This window comes from Rhincodon typus, chromosome 8 (assembly GCF_021869965.1).
Source record: "Rhincodon typus isolate 14 chromosome 8, sRhiTyp1.1, whole genome shotgun sequence".
NCBI lineage: Eukaryota > Metazoa > Chordata > Chondrichthyes > Orectolobiformes > Rhincodontidae > Rhincodon > Rhincodon typus.
Genome location: NC_063339.1, coordinates 40,287,917 through 40,303,325, shown reverse-complemented (window position 1 = coordinate 40,303,325; position 15,409 = coordinate 40,287,917). Strand labels below are relative to the sequence as shown.

Below are 15,409 nucleotides of genomic sequence, written 5' to 3'. Positions count from 1 at the left end.
CCATTGCTAGATGGCGATTGCTGGTTTCCCTACATTAATTTGCAACATATCCTTACAGAAGCAATGTGAGGATAAACCACAATTATGTGGGCCTGTGAATATGTTAAGTAAAGTAAATGCAAGGAAATGGCACATTGTAATTAGACTATTGATGTCTCTCCTATTCAAATGTCAATCTCTAATCAAACTGAAATTTTGTTAAGGATATTGCAACAGCTAGGACTTAATAACTCTCTTATCCAACAGAGTCCTGCATGATTGATTTCTATTTATGTCAAAGAGGGAGTATTTGCACATGCAGATTGCTCTTTCTAGGAATAAATATTGCAATTCAAACGCTCTGAAATTAAGAATAAACTAACACTTTTGAATTAGAATAGCTATGGAAATTCACAAATTTATTGAAGTGCACGGAGCAGGAATATCAAAGTCAGTTTTGGATTATAATATCACACATAGCAGGTCTGATAGTTTCACTTCTTAATCATTGTGACATCAAACATCCCATGCTGTGCTGAGATTGTCCAATAATACAACTTCTGTGGAATGCAAGTTAATGGCAGGATTCTTGGCAGTGTGGAGGAACAGGGATCTTGTGGTCCACGCCCATAGTTCCCTCAAAGTTGCCACCCAAGTTGATAGGGTTGTAAAGAAGGCAGATGGTGTGTTGGGGAATTGAGTTGAAGAGCCGCGAGGTTATGCTGCAGCTCTATAAAACTCTGGTTAGACCACACTTGGAATATTGTTAGTTTCTGGTCACCTCATTATGGGAAAGATGTGGAAGCTTTAGAGAGGGTGAAGAGGAGATTTACCAGGATGCTGCCTCGACTGGAGGGCAGGTCTTATGAGGAAAGGTTGAGGGAGCTAGGGCTTTTCTCATTGGAGCGAAGAAGGATGAGAGGTGACTTGATAGAGGTGTACACGACGATGAGAGGCATAGATAGAGTGGATAGTCAGAGACTTTTTCCCCAGGCAGAAATGACTATCATGAGGGGACATAATTTTAAGGTGATTGGAGGAAGGTATAGGGGAGATGTCAGAGGTAGGTTCTTCACACAGCGAGTGGTGGGCGTGTGGAATGCGCTGTCGGCAGTGGTAGCAGAGTCAGATATTTTAGAGACTTTTAAGCAACTCTTGGATAGGCACATGGAGGATAGTAAAATGTAGGGTATGCAGGGTAGATCGATCTTAGTAGGATAATAGGTCAGCACAACATCGTGGGCCGAAGGGCCTGTACTGTGCTGTACTGTTCTGTGTTCTTAAGGCTGTATTGGTGGCTCACGTTCTTGGCCAACTCGTCCACCTCAGATAATCTAAATGAGACACCACCACTCCTCTTCACACAAATGAAAAAGTTTTGTCTCTAATGTACCGATAAATGTTTACAATGAAAAAAGAAACATTGGCATTTGTAATTTGTACGGGAGTGAGCAATAGAATCATCTCTTTTAAAAAGCATTTTTATCAAAGATAACTGTCAGCCAATAACTCTAAGGTTGATCATTCGCATTAAATTGAAAAAAATCTGCATCAGATTGAGATATTTACTTAACATTGACTAATCAAAAATTAATTTGAAAAAACCTAAGAACTGTGGATCAATACAGTGTGGAGCTGGAGGAATACAGCAGGTCAGACAGCATCAGAAGAGCAGGAGAGTCAACGTTTCGGGCCTAGACACTAGATCACGACTGATGAAAGTCTGGGCCCGAAATGACGACTCTCCTCCTCTAATGCTGCCTGACCAGCTGTGTTCCTCCAGCTCCACACTTTTTATTAGCTCTGATTCCAGCATCTGCAGTTCTTGCTATCTCCAAAGAACTATGGATGCTGGAAATAGAAACAAAAGTAAAAATTGCTGGAAAAACTCAGCAGGTCTGGTAGCATCTATGAAGAGAAAGCACCACTAACGTTTTGGGTCTAGTGACTCTTTCAGAGCAGATATGGAACTGATAGCTAGGAAAAGGTTGGTATATATGCTGAAGATGGGGTTGGGGGAGGAGTAATGATAGATGGAGATGGAGCCCAGAGAGAGAGAGAGAGAGACAGAGGAGTAGGTAAAGGTCAGTCTGGGGGAATCGGTAGCTGCTAATGGAGGTTATTAGTGGCTGACAATGGATTGTTTGTGGTAGTAGCCAATGTGATGACAAGGCCTGATGTTTGGGGGTTGGAGTAAAGACATACAAGAAGTGCTCAGGCCCTAAACTTATTGGACTTGATATTGATCCTGAAGGCTGCAGGGTCCCCAAGTGGAAAATGAGATGCTGTTCTTCCAGCTTGTGTTGAGCTTCACTGGAGCACTGCAGCAAGCTTGAGACAGATGTTGACCAGGGAACATGGTGGTTTGTTAAAATGGCAGGCACCTGGAAGCTCAGTCACTTTTGCAGACTGAACATAGGTGTTCTGCAAAGTGGTCTCTGTCTGCGTTTTGTCTTCCCAGTGTAGAGCAGACTACATTGTGAGCGGCAAATAGGGTAGAATAGATTGAAGGTAAATCAGTGCTTCACCTGGGAAGTGTATCTGGGGCCTTGGATGGTGAGATGAGAAGTAGTAAGCGGACAGGTGTTGCACCTTCTGTGATTGCATGGGAAGGTGCAATGGGAATGTGGGAGATGTTCTAAGTCGACCCATGTGTCCTGGAGAGAATGGTCCCTTTGGAAGAATGATGAGAGGGTAGAGGAATATGTGTCTGGTGGTGGCACCCCACTGGAAGTGGTGGAAATTATGGATAATGATCCTTTTGGATGTGAAGGCTGGTGGGGTGGTAAGTGAGGACCAGGAAGCCCCTCTCACAGTTGTGAGGGGAGTGAGGCCCCTATCATAGTTGTGAGAGGGGAGTCGGGGATGAAGTGCAGGGGGCAGGTTAGACGTGGCTGGGGGGCCTGCCAACCACAGTGGTGGGGAATCCTTGTTTGAGGAAGAAGCTGGATGTTTCGGAGGCCCCTTTTATAGAAGCTGGCATCAGAAGAGATGGAATGGAGACTGAGAAACTGGGAGATTGGAATGGAGTCTTTACTTTAAGCAAGATGTGAGAATGTATCATCGAGGTAACTGTGGAAGTTGGTGGTTTGTAGTGGATGTTGGTGGCCAGCCTGTCTCTGGAAAGGAGGACTCAGATGGACCAGGCGAAGGTGAGAGGAGAATGGAAATTGGAAGCAAAATGGATAAACTTTTCCAATTCTGGACGAGAGGGGAAAGCTCCACTAACGATGTCATCAATGTACTGGAGAAAAAGTTGTGGGTGGGTGCCCAACTAGGACTGAAACAAGGAATGTCCCATGTTGCCCACAAAGAGACTGGCATAACTGGGGTCCATTTACGTATCCGTGACCACACCTTTCATCTGAAGAGAGTGAGAGGTGTTAAAGTTATTCAAATTGAGGACCAGCCTGGCCAGGTGGAGGAGGTGGATTGGGAATGGTTCGGCTTTTCCCCAGAAAATATGTTTAATGTCTCATAAGGTTGTAGACATGCTCATCAAGCCAGTTAGTTTGGTTGCAAACGTTTCGTCACCCTGCTAGGTAACATCAGTGTGCCTCTGGTGAAGTGTCAGTGTTCTGTCCCGCTTGTTATTTATATGCCTCGGTTTGCTGGAGTGATTGGTTTTCCTCTTTGTTTTGTTTCTCACTGGTTTGTACAAAGGGTATAATTCCATATGTTTGTTGATGGAGTTCTGGTTGGAATACCAGGCCTCCAGGAGTTCCCTGGCATGTCTCTGTTTGGCTTGTGTGATTATCGATGTTCTGTCCAAGTTGAATTCGTGTCCCTTGTCTGTGTGTAGTGAGACAAGTGAGAATTGGCCGTGTCTCTTGGTGGCTAGTTGGTGTTCATGTATCCATATTGTCAATTTTCTTCCTGTTTGGCCTATGTAGCGTTTCTCACAGTCCTTGCATGGTATTTTGTACATTACAATGGATTTGCTGGTTTTGGGTATGGGATCCTTTACGTTTGTCAGAGCTGTCGTAGGGTGGTTGTCGGTTTGTGGGCTACTCTGATACCTAGGGGTCCGAGTAGTCTTGTGGCCATCTCTGAAATGTCCTTGATGTATGGTAGGGTGATAACTGATTCTGGTCGCGTTGTGTCTTCCTGTTGTGGGCTGTCTCTGAGGTAATGGCGGATTGTGCTTTTCGGGTATCCATTTCTTTTGAAGACTCCATATAGTGTTCCTGTTCGACTTTGCTTAGTTTTGGGTTGTGACTCGTTTAAATAGTGTCCTGATGCAGCTCCGTTTGTGGGTGTTGGCGTGGTTGCTAGTGTAATTGAGTATTTGGTCCACATGTGTGGTCTTTCTATATGCGCTAGTCTGGAGTTTTCCTTTGTTTTTGCGTTCTACCATTATGTCCAGGAAGGGTTGTTCTCCTTTTGTGAATTTTATCCCAGTTAGGATATTGTTTATGTGTAAGTCCGTTTCTTTCAGTTTAGTGCGTTTAATAATCACAAAGGTGTCACCTACATATTGGACCCAAAGTTTGGGTTGTATAGTGGTGAGCGCTGTCCGTTCTAACCTTTGCATTACTGCTTCTGCAATCAGTCCTGATATTGGGGATTTTTCATTGGTGTTCTGTGATAGTCCCAACACTGAGCAAAAAAGGAAGGTGGAATACATTCATCACCTTATGGAAAATCCTGGAAAGACTCAAGAAAAACAGGAACGTTGCATCTTATCAGCAGACAAAGGACTCGTGACAGTAATCCTCAATAGAACTTACCTACCAACAGATGGCGATAGACCCTGACACCACAGCTAGGAAACCAGATTACGATGATCCTGAAGAAATTACACAACTCTGGAGACGTCAGCAAGACAGACTAACAAAAAATAAAGCCGGGGGATCCAAAACACCTCGCTTCTACCAACTTCCCAAGGGTTACCAAACAAGGGCCCCCCTCAGACCCATTGTCTAACTATCGGGAACGCCAACATATAGATTTGCCAAAGAACTACAACAGAAATTGAAATACATAGTGGACAATACTACCTGCCCCATCCACTCATCCCGAGAATTCCTCAACGTCATCAAGGACACTGGGATAGATGAGGAAGAGATGATATCTTTCAACATAGCAGCACTATTTACATCCATAAGCATCGACCTAGCCAAAGAAATAATCACCACACTGCTAGACAAATCGAATAAGCAGACAACCCAGGACACCAGCAACATCAGTAAGGACACCACCGTGAAACTACTAAATTTGTGCCTCACAACCCACTTCACCTTCAATGACAACATATACAAACAAAACAACGGAATGCCAATGGGATCCCCAATATCAGGACTGATTGCGGAAGCAGTAATGCAAAGGTTAGAATGGACAGCGCTCCCCATTATACAACCCAAACTTTAGGTCTGATATGTGGATGACACCTTTGTGATTATTAAACACACTAAACTGGAAGAGGCCCACCATGCATAAACAGCATCCTCACTGGGATAAAATTCACGAAAGAAGAGAAGAACAACTGACTACCCTTCCTGGACATAATGGTAGAATGTAAAAACAATGGGGAACTCCAGACTAGCATATATAGAAAGACCATACATACAGACCAGATACTCTAATACACTAGCAACCACCCCAACTCCCACAAACAGAGCTGCATCAGGACACTACTTAAATGAGCCACAACACATTGCAGCAACCCAGAACTACGCAAAGCCAAACAGAAACACTTATACAGAGTCTTCAAAAGGAATTGATATCCGAAAAGCACAATCTACCGTTACCTCCGAGACAGACCACAATAGGAAGACACAACACAACCAGAATGACTTATCACCCTATCATACATCAAGGGCGTTTCAGAGATGACCACAAGACTACTCGGGCCCCTAAGTATCAGAGTCACCCACAAACCCAACAACCACCCTACGACAGCTACTGACGAACGTAAAGGATCCCATACCCAAAACCGCCAAAGCTGGGGTAATGTGCAAAATACCATGCGAGGACTGAGAAACACAATGTAGGCCAAACAGGAAGAAAATTGACTGCACAGATACATGAACACCAACTAACCACCAAGAAACACGAGCAATTCTCACTTATCTCACTACACACAAACAATGAGGGACACGAATTCGACTTGGACAAAACATGGATAATCATACAAGCCAAACAGAGACACAGCAGGGAAATCTTGGAGGCCTGGTATACCAACTGGAACTCCATCAACAAACACATTGAATTAGACCCTGTGTACAAACCACTGAGAAACAAAACCAGGAGTAATACCAACCACCCCAGCAAACCGAGGCATATAAATAACAAGCGGGACAGAACACGGACACTTCACCCGAGGCACACTGACGATGTTACTAGCAGGGGGTGGTGAAACATTTGCAACCAAACCCATCGCCTTTACGAGCGCGTCTACAATCTCATCCACAACCCGAGATACAAATCCTCTCAAACTTTAAATGTCTCATAAGAAATGAAGTAACTAATGTTGATGGTGTGAAATCATGTTAAGTTTGGAACTCACCCTAGACCTTTTGTGGGGGACAAGTGAAATTTAATTTAATTATTGATTCTTTAATTACAGACAGTTGGTTACATTGCAGACACCAGCTAATGTTCTGTTCACACATTATTCAACAGTGCTTCAACAAAAAAAAATCTTTTTCCCCCAGTCTTGAAGCCAACAAAATTAACACCACAAAATCAGTGAATGAGAATTGAAAAAATGCCTAGAAAAATAAGTTTTCCATGCTTTAAAGTCTGAATTTCCAGTGCTTGCCATTGGTTGCCTTTTGGACATCTTCAAGTTAGCATTGCTAACATTTTCAAAAGTTTGTGATTTTCTGTTTAGCAATCATTTTTAGATTGCTGGAACTGTCATCTGTCACAAGTAACCCACTTTGAACAGACTAAAACAGTTTCTCCTTTTAAATCTTTTCATTCTCTGCATCTCTGAATTTCTATTGAATATATTTAGAAGTGGTATCATTTTAAAATAACAATTTTGTAACTTTTAGACTTGGTCTGTCTTACCGGAAAAATGAATTTTGATAAAATGCCTTAAACATGAGATTGTTATTTTAACACTTTTGTGGCTTAACACTTCCAAGCTATGGCTAATTTTCTTTCACTGTCATGGTTGTATACAGATATTATTAATGACTGTACAAGAATTGTGTATATAGGTGATGTAGGGAGTGTTATGTTTTGGTGGCATTTTGCTCTCGTGGAGCTGGTTCTGCATATATTTACTTTCCTTTTGCCTTTAGAGTGATTGTTGGTTGTTTTGTATATTTTCAGGTGTTACTGGAAGTCTTTCAAGCTTAACTGGTGGAACTTCTGAGCATCCTCCAGCACTACCTCGAAGAAAAGAAAAGAGAGAATTTCCTGTATGTTCCTTGTAATTTTCAAACCATTTGATTGTATTTCCTGCATTGTTACTTAGAAGATTTAGACCTCGAATTTTGCTTCTGGGTTAGGATCACAGAGTTGAGATATTCCTCATTCTGCAAATCTAACCTCAGAAGAAGTGACACGGAGTCAAACCGAGTAGCCATGGAATGAGTGTGGAGCGTGCCAGTTACTGGGGTGGGTTTTGTGGAAGGACTGCCTGTGCACTGGCACTGTTTGGTTAATTTTGTTTTAAATGATGTAAAACTGAAAACAGCCTACCAATCCCCTCTCTCATTCTATGCTTCATCCATGCCAACCTATACTACTCCTTTCGCTTACCTATTCCATACCAACTCATGTAGTGTCTACTGTGGGAAGATCTCAGGAGCTATTCTGACCTAAAGTAAAGTGCTTATTTATGAAACATTATTTTTAAGGAAACTGTCATTGACTTACAAAATAGTATTCAGTATATCAAAATCCCTTGAACTAATCTCTTACAATTGCAAACATTCACTTAGTATGCCATTCCTTCCTTTGTGAAAGCGAACACTTCTATCCTGTAACCACCCGAAATTGTTAATCAAGATATTCATTCAACAAACACCACACTGTTTGGTTGATCAGTCATGCAGCACAAATTCTGTAATGATAGCCTGCAGGCTGACATCAATACATTTTTCCAAACTCCAAGTTTTATTTTTAAACTTAAAGCTCAACAGAGCTAAAGTTTATGATGACTTGACTCGCATGACGGTTTCAATGAGTTTATGCACTTTTTTGTGCATTCATGTCTACACTTAGCCACTGCCTCCAAGAGCAAGGCTGTGCAATTTTAGGTACCCCTTCATTCATTCTACCCCAAATCAGCCTAATACGTTAAACAGCATAGAGGCCAGTTTCAGGACAAAGGCCTCAGGTTTGGGTCTAGCCCAGCATTTTTGCAAGAGCCTTTCTGACTATGAAGATTCACATTAGAAATGTACCTCAGATTCCACAGGTGATTTTCAAGGAAGCTTTCTCTTTCTATGGAAGTCATTGTGATTTTCAAGCTTGTTGTAACATGTAAATAAAATTTCTATGACAATATATCTTACATATATAGTTATATTAAATTCATTTTACTCTGGATCCGATTGAAATGGGCACCAGAGTGCACCTATTACCTTTGTTGATGTACTCTCCACAGCCCGGCAAACCAGGAGGTCAGATGACTTTGAATCTCTTTTTAACTTCTCACACGTTAAAATGGTAGCTTTTGTGGATAACAGGTGTTGGAGTCAAGTGATTATCATATGCGATTTTTGTCATGCTACTAAATTGTATTTTGCTGAAATAACTGAATTTAACCTCTTAATGATGTTCAACATTGACATTTTTTTTTAGAAGCCTGCAATCAATGGCCTTCCTCCAACTCCAAAGGTTCATGTAAGTCAATTTTTTAAGCATAATCCCCTTAATACACTCAAATGTGATAGGTTGAGGATAAAGTCAGACAAATACATGGGTACTTTATTGGAGTCATTAAGCTAGGTATATAAATTGATTAATAATATTGTTGATATTCTGTGATAATGTATGATAACACAAAACCCTCCTTTTATTTCTCTGTATATGTTAATCAAGTATTTCGTTGGGCAGTGCGATATCTATTGTACGTTCTGCAAAGTAAAGTGTCTTCTTTGAAGATTAGCTCTAACTTTTATTAATGTTCATTTTTCTTTTCCTCAAGCATTCCTATGACCTCTTTGACTAGAATTGTCCCATAATACTTTTTTTTAAAAAAAAAAGTTTTTTTTTGCTGTGGTCCAAGTACACTACAGTTTGAGTTGTAGTTGTGGATTTCAAGCTAGGACCCGCTATTGTATTGACTGTGTGCTACCACACTTCACCGTTTAATTTCTCCCAGTTGTCTTTACCTTGAAGGAGGAATTCAGCTTAATACAACTGCATACACCTTCCACTACCTTACGCTGTAGTAACTTTTCACTAATGAACCAAAAATGTGTACAACTGAAGGCTGAATAGGAGCCACATGAACTCTATCTACCCTTGTCATCCTAAATGAGAAGAGGTACTGGACCACAAGCCGAAATGATGCAAAAACAGAAGTTGCCGGAAAAGCTCAGCAGGTCTAGCAACATCTGTAAAGAAAGGAAATCAGAGTTAACGTTTCGCGTCTGTTGACTCTTTCGGTTCTGAGGAAGGGTCACCGGACCTGAAATGTTAACTCTGATTTCTTTTCTTCACAGATGCTGCCAGACCTTCTGAGCTTTTCTAGCAACTTCTCTTTTTGTTCCTGATTTTACAGCATCCACAGTTCTTTCGGTTTTTATTCAGCAGCAGTAATACCTGTCTGAGTTCGTCCATGACAATGGCAAGACGAGAATATATTTTTTTCCTAAGGTTTAACACATCTTGTTCCCTTTCTGCTCCCACTGCTTAACCTTACCATCTTTGATGATAACAGATATTTGTGGAGTTTGAATTTGTGCCAAATAATACAAATGACTATAGTAATAACTATAGTTATTTGGTAGTACAGACCTTGAGCATTGCTGAAAAAACACAAATTTTGTTGAAGTTTTCATTTGCACTCAGCAAAAATACCAAAGTAGAAGGGAAAACAACAAGTATATTGGATGAGAAAATAGTGCTGGTCATTTGGCAAGTGGACTGTGATTGATCAGGGCATTGCCTTGAAAATGGGATGTTTTCTCACACCTCCTCAGGGTACTTGAAGTACCATCAATACAGTTTGAGATAAACTCTCCGCATTAGTTTCGAGGGCAGGCATACCATCATATTGCTTCAAAGAGCAAATAGAACCAGTGTAGTGGCCCTGATCATCCAAAATCGACTTCGCTGGGCCAGCCATATGCTCTGGGTGTTTGAGTTCCGACTGCCAAAGCAAATCTTCTTTGCCCAGCTCAAGGAAGACACTTGAATGAAAGAAGGACAAGGAAAATGTTCCAAAAGACATACTGAAGGCCTATCTCAAGAAATGTAACATGAATGTCAATGCATGAGAGGCACTCATTCAGAAGAAACTGACTTGGAGGAACCTCCTTTATGATGACAGGCAACTCTTTGAGAACACCAGTTGGCAAGACCAAGTACAAAAAATAAACCAGAGAAAGAAGTGCCAGCAATGTCAAGGCCAAGGGCCAATTCCACCTCCTGGAAACATCTGACAAGTGTGGTTGGAGATGTGGCTCTAGGATCAGGCTCGTCAACCACACAAGGACTCTCAAAACCCGTGACCACGAATTTCCAACGTGAACAATTGTACTTCATTACAGTGTGCCACCTGTAGACCATGGAGAATGCACCAGTTAACGATGACGATTGTTAACGGCCACATTTATTTAAATTTTAAACTGGGCGGTTGACTAGTCAAGGCTTTGCCCTAAGACATGAACCAGAGAATGGCTATCCCCTATTTTATGGAGTTGAAGCAGGTACAATATGTCTATATATTCTTTTTCAGCAACTAATATTTAAGTACCTTGATTCTAGAACCCACTTCAAATGCTAAACAATGGTTCTGTACCATAGGTTATTTTTCAAGTCGGAACAAGTTGATTCTCAAATGTTTTCTTGGAAAGTGTTCAGTTTTTGCAAAACTAACAACTACATTTTTGAATGTTCAAACTCTCCACCTATAGATGGGTGCCTGCTTTACAAAGGTATTTGATGGATGTCCTTTGAAGATAAGTTGTGCAACATCTTGGATACACCCTGAAACAAAGGGTAATGCTATTAAGCAAAAATTGCTTTCACATTGAAGCTATTTACAAAAAAATGTTACACAGTATTTCTTCCAATGAAATATTAACTTTGGCGTTGTTTTTCTTTAAATTAGACCAATATTTAATATTTGGAACTGAAGACGGCATTTATACATTAAATCTGAATGAGCTGCACGAAGCTTCAATGGAACAAGTAAGCATAATGAACATGGATTTTATCTGGTCTTTCTTGCAATTGTAGCATTGTCAGAACTGTAACACTGAACTCTAGGATTCTGTTTTGACAAGTGGAGTAATGACAATGGAAATCTATTGGAATAACTTTGATTTAACTTAGTGTTTTTAACGGATGTTAATTGAAATGTATTTTCCCAGCTTTTTCCCAGGCGATGTACCTGGCTGTACGTTATCAATAATATTTTAATGTCTTTATCAGGTATGTATCCATTTGGTCAAGTCTTAAGAATAATACTTGAACTTTGCTTTTGAAAATTTACTTCACTTTGTTGCCAGTCAATAGGTGTAACAAGCAATATTGTAGACACACTTTAATTTATTTTCATGGGAACGTGGCAAATTGAAAATCAATTTTAATTGTTGTGATGACTTTTGAGTTTTAATCTTCCTATGTTATTATTGCAATATAATAGAATATAAAAATGATGATTAAAGCTGATGTTGCTCTGACAATAGAAGTGAAAAATAGCAGAAGAGATAATTATGCAAAAGAGAAAATTAAGACACAGCTGCAGTAACTTATGAAGTAGAAATGTAAATAAAGTATGACCGTACTGAACAGTGTGTAAACATTACTCCAAGATAAGGATGAACTAGGGATTCAAGAAACCAAGGAGAGTGGTAACCTAGTGAAAGGACACAGACTCTAAGAGTTTGTATAGGTACCCAATAGTCAGAGATAATACAAGTAGTATCAAAAAAATTTAGCAGCATAAAGCATCTGCTGGTTGCTTTAAAACAAGTGACGTTTGCAAAATTCCTAGTTAAGATTTAGAACACATAAATCTTTGGGTGCCACTGGGGAGATCTGACTCTCATTGGTATTCTGGCCTCCATCCTGTACTTTTTTATATTCTAATTTCAGTCCTGTTGTTTTGCTTGTGGTGACTGTAAAGTAGCTCCTTTATTGACTGTTTGCAGTTCTCGAGTGCCAAAAGGAATTTTATATTTTGAAATAACTTAAATTACTCAGTAGTGTGAATAGGTGATGGCCTACTAGTATTATCACGAGATTATTAATCCATAAACTAGATAATGTTCTGGAGACGTAGTTTTGAATCCCAACATGTTGGAATCTGAATGCAATTGTAAAAATGTGGAATTAAGAGTATAACGATAAACCTGAAACTATTATTGATCGCGAATGTCACTAACTATTGTCCTCCGTATCTCAACCAGCACTTACATTCTTTACTGCTGCTCTGAACTAGTTATAAAGATTTGCTCCCTAGTGTAACTGGGGGAAAATATTGAACACCTGACGCTGATGGCTATCCATTGATGCCGTTTGAAAAGTATGCATGTTTAAGCATGTTTAAACTTGTATCGAAACAAAATGCATCAAGAATGGTCATTTGGGTGCGATGTTGAAAATCTCTTTCTCCCTTGGAACCATACTTCCAAGACAAATTACATTGTTTAAACACCAGGAATAAGGATTGTTATTGGAAACAAATTACTGAATTTTGCAACATATACTGGACTCTTAATGTAAATCATTCGCTGTTAAAATTTCACTTTCTGGCACGAGTCACTGGATAGAAGTCAGAACTGTTGTTTCTTCTACCTTTTTTCAAAAGCAAACCACTGCTCCTCTTAAACCCAATAATTCTGAAGTTTGCATATTCTTTCTACTGCTTCATGTGGTGATGTTAATTGATTTTACATATTGCAGGGATCAAATCTAGATCATCTTAATTAGTTACCATCATGAGGATTTTAAAATTGGGAATACTGACCAGCTTGCCCTTGCAGACTGCCTAATTATCATTCATAGAATAAAAGAGTCATGAATCAGTACGTTATTGATGTAGAACAGTGGGCAAATGTAGTTTGGATGAACTAAAATGGTAAATTTATAGCATGGTTCCAATGAATATTACAGTTTTTTTTCAGGTGCACCATATAAATATGCTTTAATGTATGCACAATGCTATTCTAAACTCAAATATCCTTTTTGAGGGTTGTCTATTGTAGATGTTTGTATGTATTAAATGGTATAGGACGATGAAAATTTGAACTTGATAATTTTCGAAAATAGTTTTATATTGTCTTTACAATCCTATAAAATGTGCTTTGTCGTTTGCACTGAAATCAGGTTTTAACTGAAATAATCATTGAGCTGTTCTTTCCTTTTGTTGTTCATAATAGACACTTGTTTAAACTTCTGAAAAATTAATCAACCCTCTTGTGTTCTCCTTTTCCCATAATGGCTTCATTTTGTGTCTAAATTGACCCGCTCACTGCGTGCAGAAGGTAAACACATTATATAAACCAAAGCTGAAGATATTTAAGTTATGTTTTTATCAGGATTTTTATCACTTTTATGGATGACTTTAATCTTCATATGGATTAGGGTAGTCAGATTGGCAGAGGAAGCCATGAGGAAGAATTTGGAGTGTATTTGGAACTGTTTCCTGGAACAGTTATGTTGTGGACCCAACCAGGGATTTGGCTATTTCAGATCTGGTGATGTGTATTGAGGCAGGTTTAATAAATTATATCAGAATAAACAATCTCGTAAGAAACTGTCATGAGAACATGGTGGAATTTAACATTTAGTTTGAGAGGGAGGAACTTGGGTTGGAAACAACTTTATGAAATTTGAATAAAGATAATAACAAAAGAATGAGGGCAGAGCTGGCTTGAGTGGACTGGGGAAGGAGTTTAGTAGCAAAGAAAATAATTAATGGCTCAGAGCAAAGATAACTTCCAGTGAAGAAGGAGGATTCCAGGAGTGGTTAACCACCGAAGTTGAGGAGAAAATCAAATTGAAAGAAGGAAAACATACAATGTGGCAAAGATGAGGAAATTTCAGATCCCTAAGACCCTGAGGGCTCTAATGCTGTTGATGGCATGGTTAGAAGAGTTGCTTTTTGTTGGATTGGATGAGGTTGGAAATGTGAAGGAATTTAAATTAGCAACATGGGAGAAATTGGGTGTTGGTGTAGATCACCAGACAAGTGGGTGTTTGATGAGCAAGAATAATTTGGAATGTAATATAAGAAGCAGATTTTTCGATGAGAGGCTTATGTTAAGTGGAGGATAGAGAAGATTGAAATAGCTGAATCTGAAAACGAGATGTAATCAAGGGTTTCAGGACAAATGTCTGATTCAGAGATGGAAACATGCAATGTTAAAGGTAGAAATAGATGATCTTTGTGATAGAGAGCATATAGAGTTGCAAGATCTGTCCAGGTTTGACTTGGATACTGAGCAACTTGGAGTTGAGCGTGGTATTGTTAATAATGATGAACACCATCAACACCAGCTTGTATATTGTACACTTGTAGAATAGCCGTATTATATGTATAAGTATGAGGTGTTTTTTTTTGTTGGAATGAAAAACAAGGCCATATAGCGTATGAGTAATAGTTTACATTGAATAGAGGAACAATGTGATCGAGGAGTTCAGATATACAAGTCACTAAAAAAAGTAACACCGGTTAATTATGTAATTTTTGTTTTCTTTTATGAAAGTAAGCACTGGTGCTCACTTCTAGAATAATAGAATTGGACAGCTGAGAAGTTAACGTTAAATTTGTATAGGACCTTGGTCAGACCATGCTAACATATTGTGCACAGTACTGATCTCCATTCAATGAAAAGGATATGCAGAGATATGAGAAGAGCATGGGAAAATAACATTGTGACAACATGTTGCTGCTAAATTAGGTGTTACCATGACCCCACGATACAGATTCCATGTGTCCATTTCCATTTTCATTTTGGCTGGTATTTTGGATTAAGCCTATTACTTACACTTTTTTTTCTTTCTGCACTATTGCCCTCTTCGCCCTCCCTCCTCCTCCCACCTTCTTCTCCTCCTCCTCCCACCTTCTTCTCCTCCTCCCACCTTCCCTTTCCCTTTCTCCTCCTCCCACCTTCTTCTCCTCCTCCCACCTTCTTCTCCTCCTCCCACCTTCCCTTTCTCCTCCTCCCACCTTCCCTTTCTCCTCCTCCCACCTTCCCTTTCTCCTCCTCCCACCTTCCCTTTCTCCTCCTCCCACCTTCCCTTTCTCCTCCTCCCACCTTCCCTTTCTCCTCCTCCCACCTTCCCTTTC

At 39.9% G+C, this 15,409-nt stretch overlaps 1 protein-coding gene across 2 annotated transcripts in view; it reads left to right on the top strand.

The window, feature by feature from the left end:
- map4k5 (mitogen-activated protein kinase kinase kinase kinase 5) overlaps positions 1-15,409 on the top strand; it is a 77,858-nt gene that overhangs the window by 33,449 nt on the left and 29,000 nt on the right. The window contains exons 12-17 of one of the 2 annotated variants that reach the window (XM_048599934.1): positions 7,264-7,352; positions 8,743-8,784; positions 11,025-11,109; positions 11,222-11,301; positions 11,484-11,544; positions 13,599-13,601. In XM_048599934.1, coding sequence (XP_048455891.1) covers positions 7,264-7,352; positions 8,743-8,784; positions 11,025-11,109; positions 11,222-11,301; positions 11,484-11,544; positions 13,599-13,601 — 360 coding nt within the window. The remainder of the gene's footprint in view (positions 1-7,263; positions 7,353-8,742; positions 8,785-11,024; positions 11,110-11,221; positions 11,302-11,483; positions 11,545-13,598; positions 13,602-15,409) is intronic. The other variant, XM_048599935.1, reaches the window with a different exon arrangement.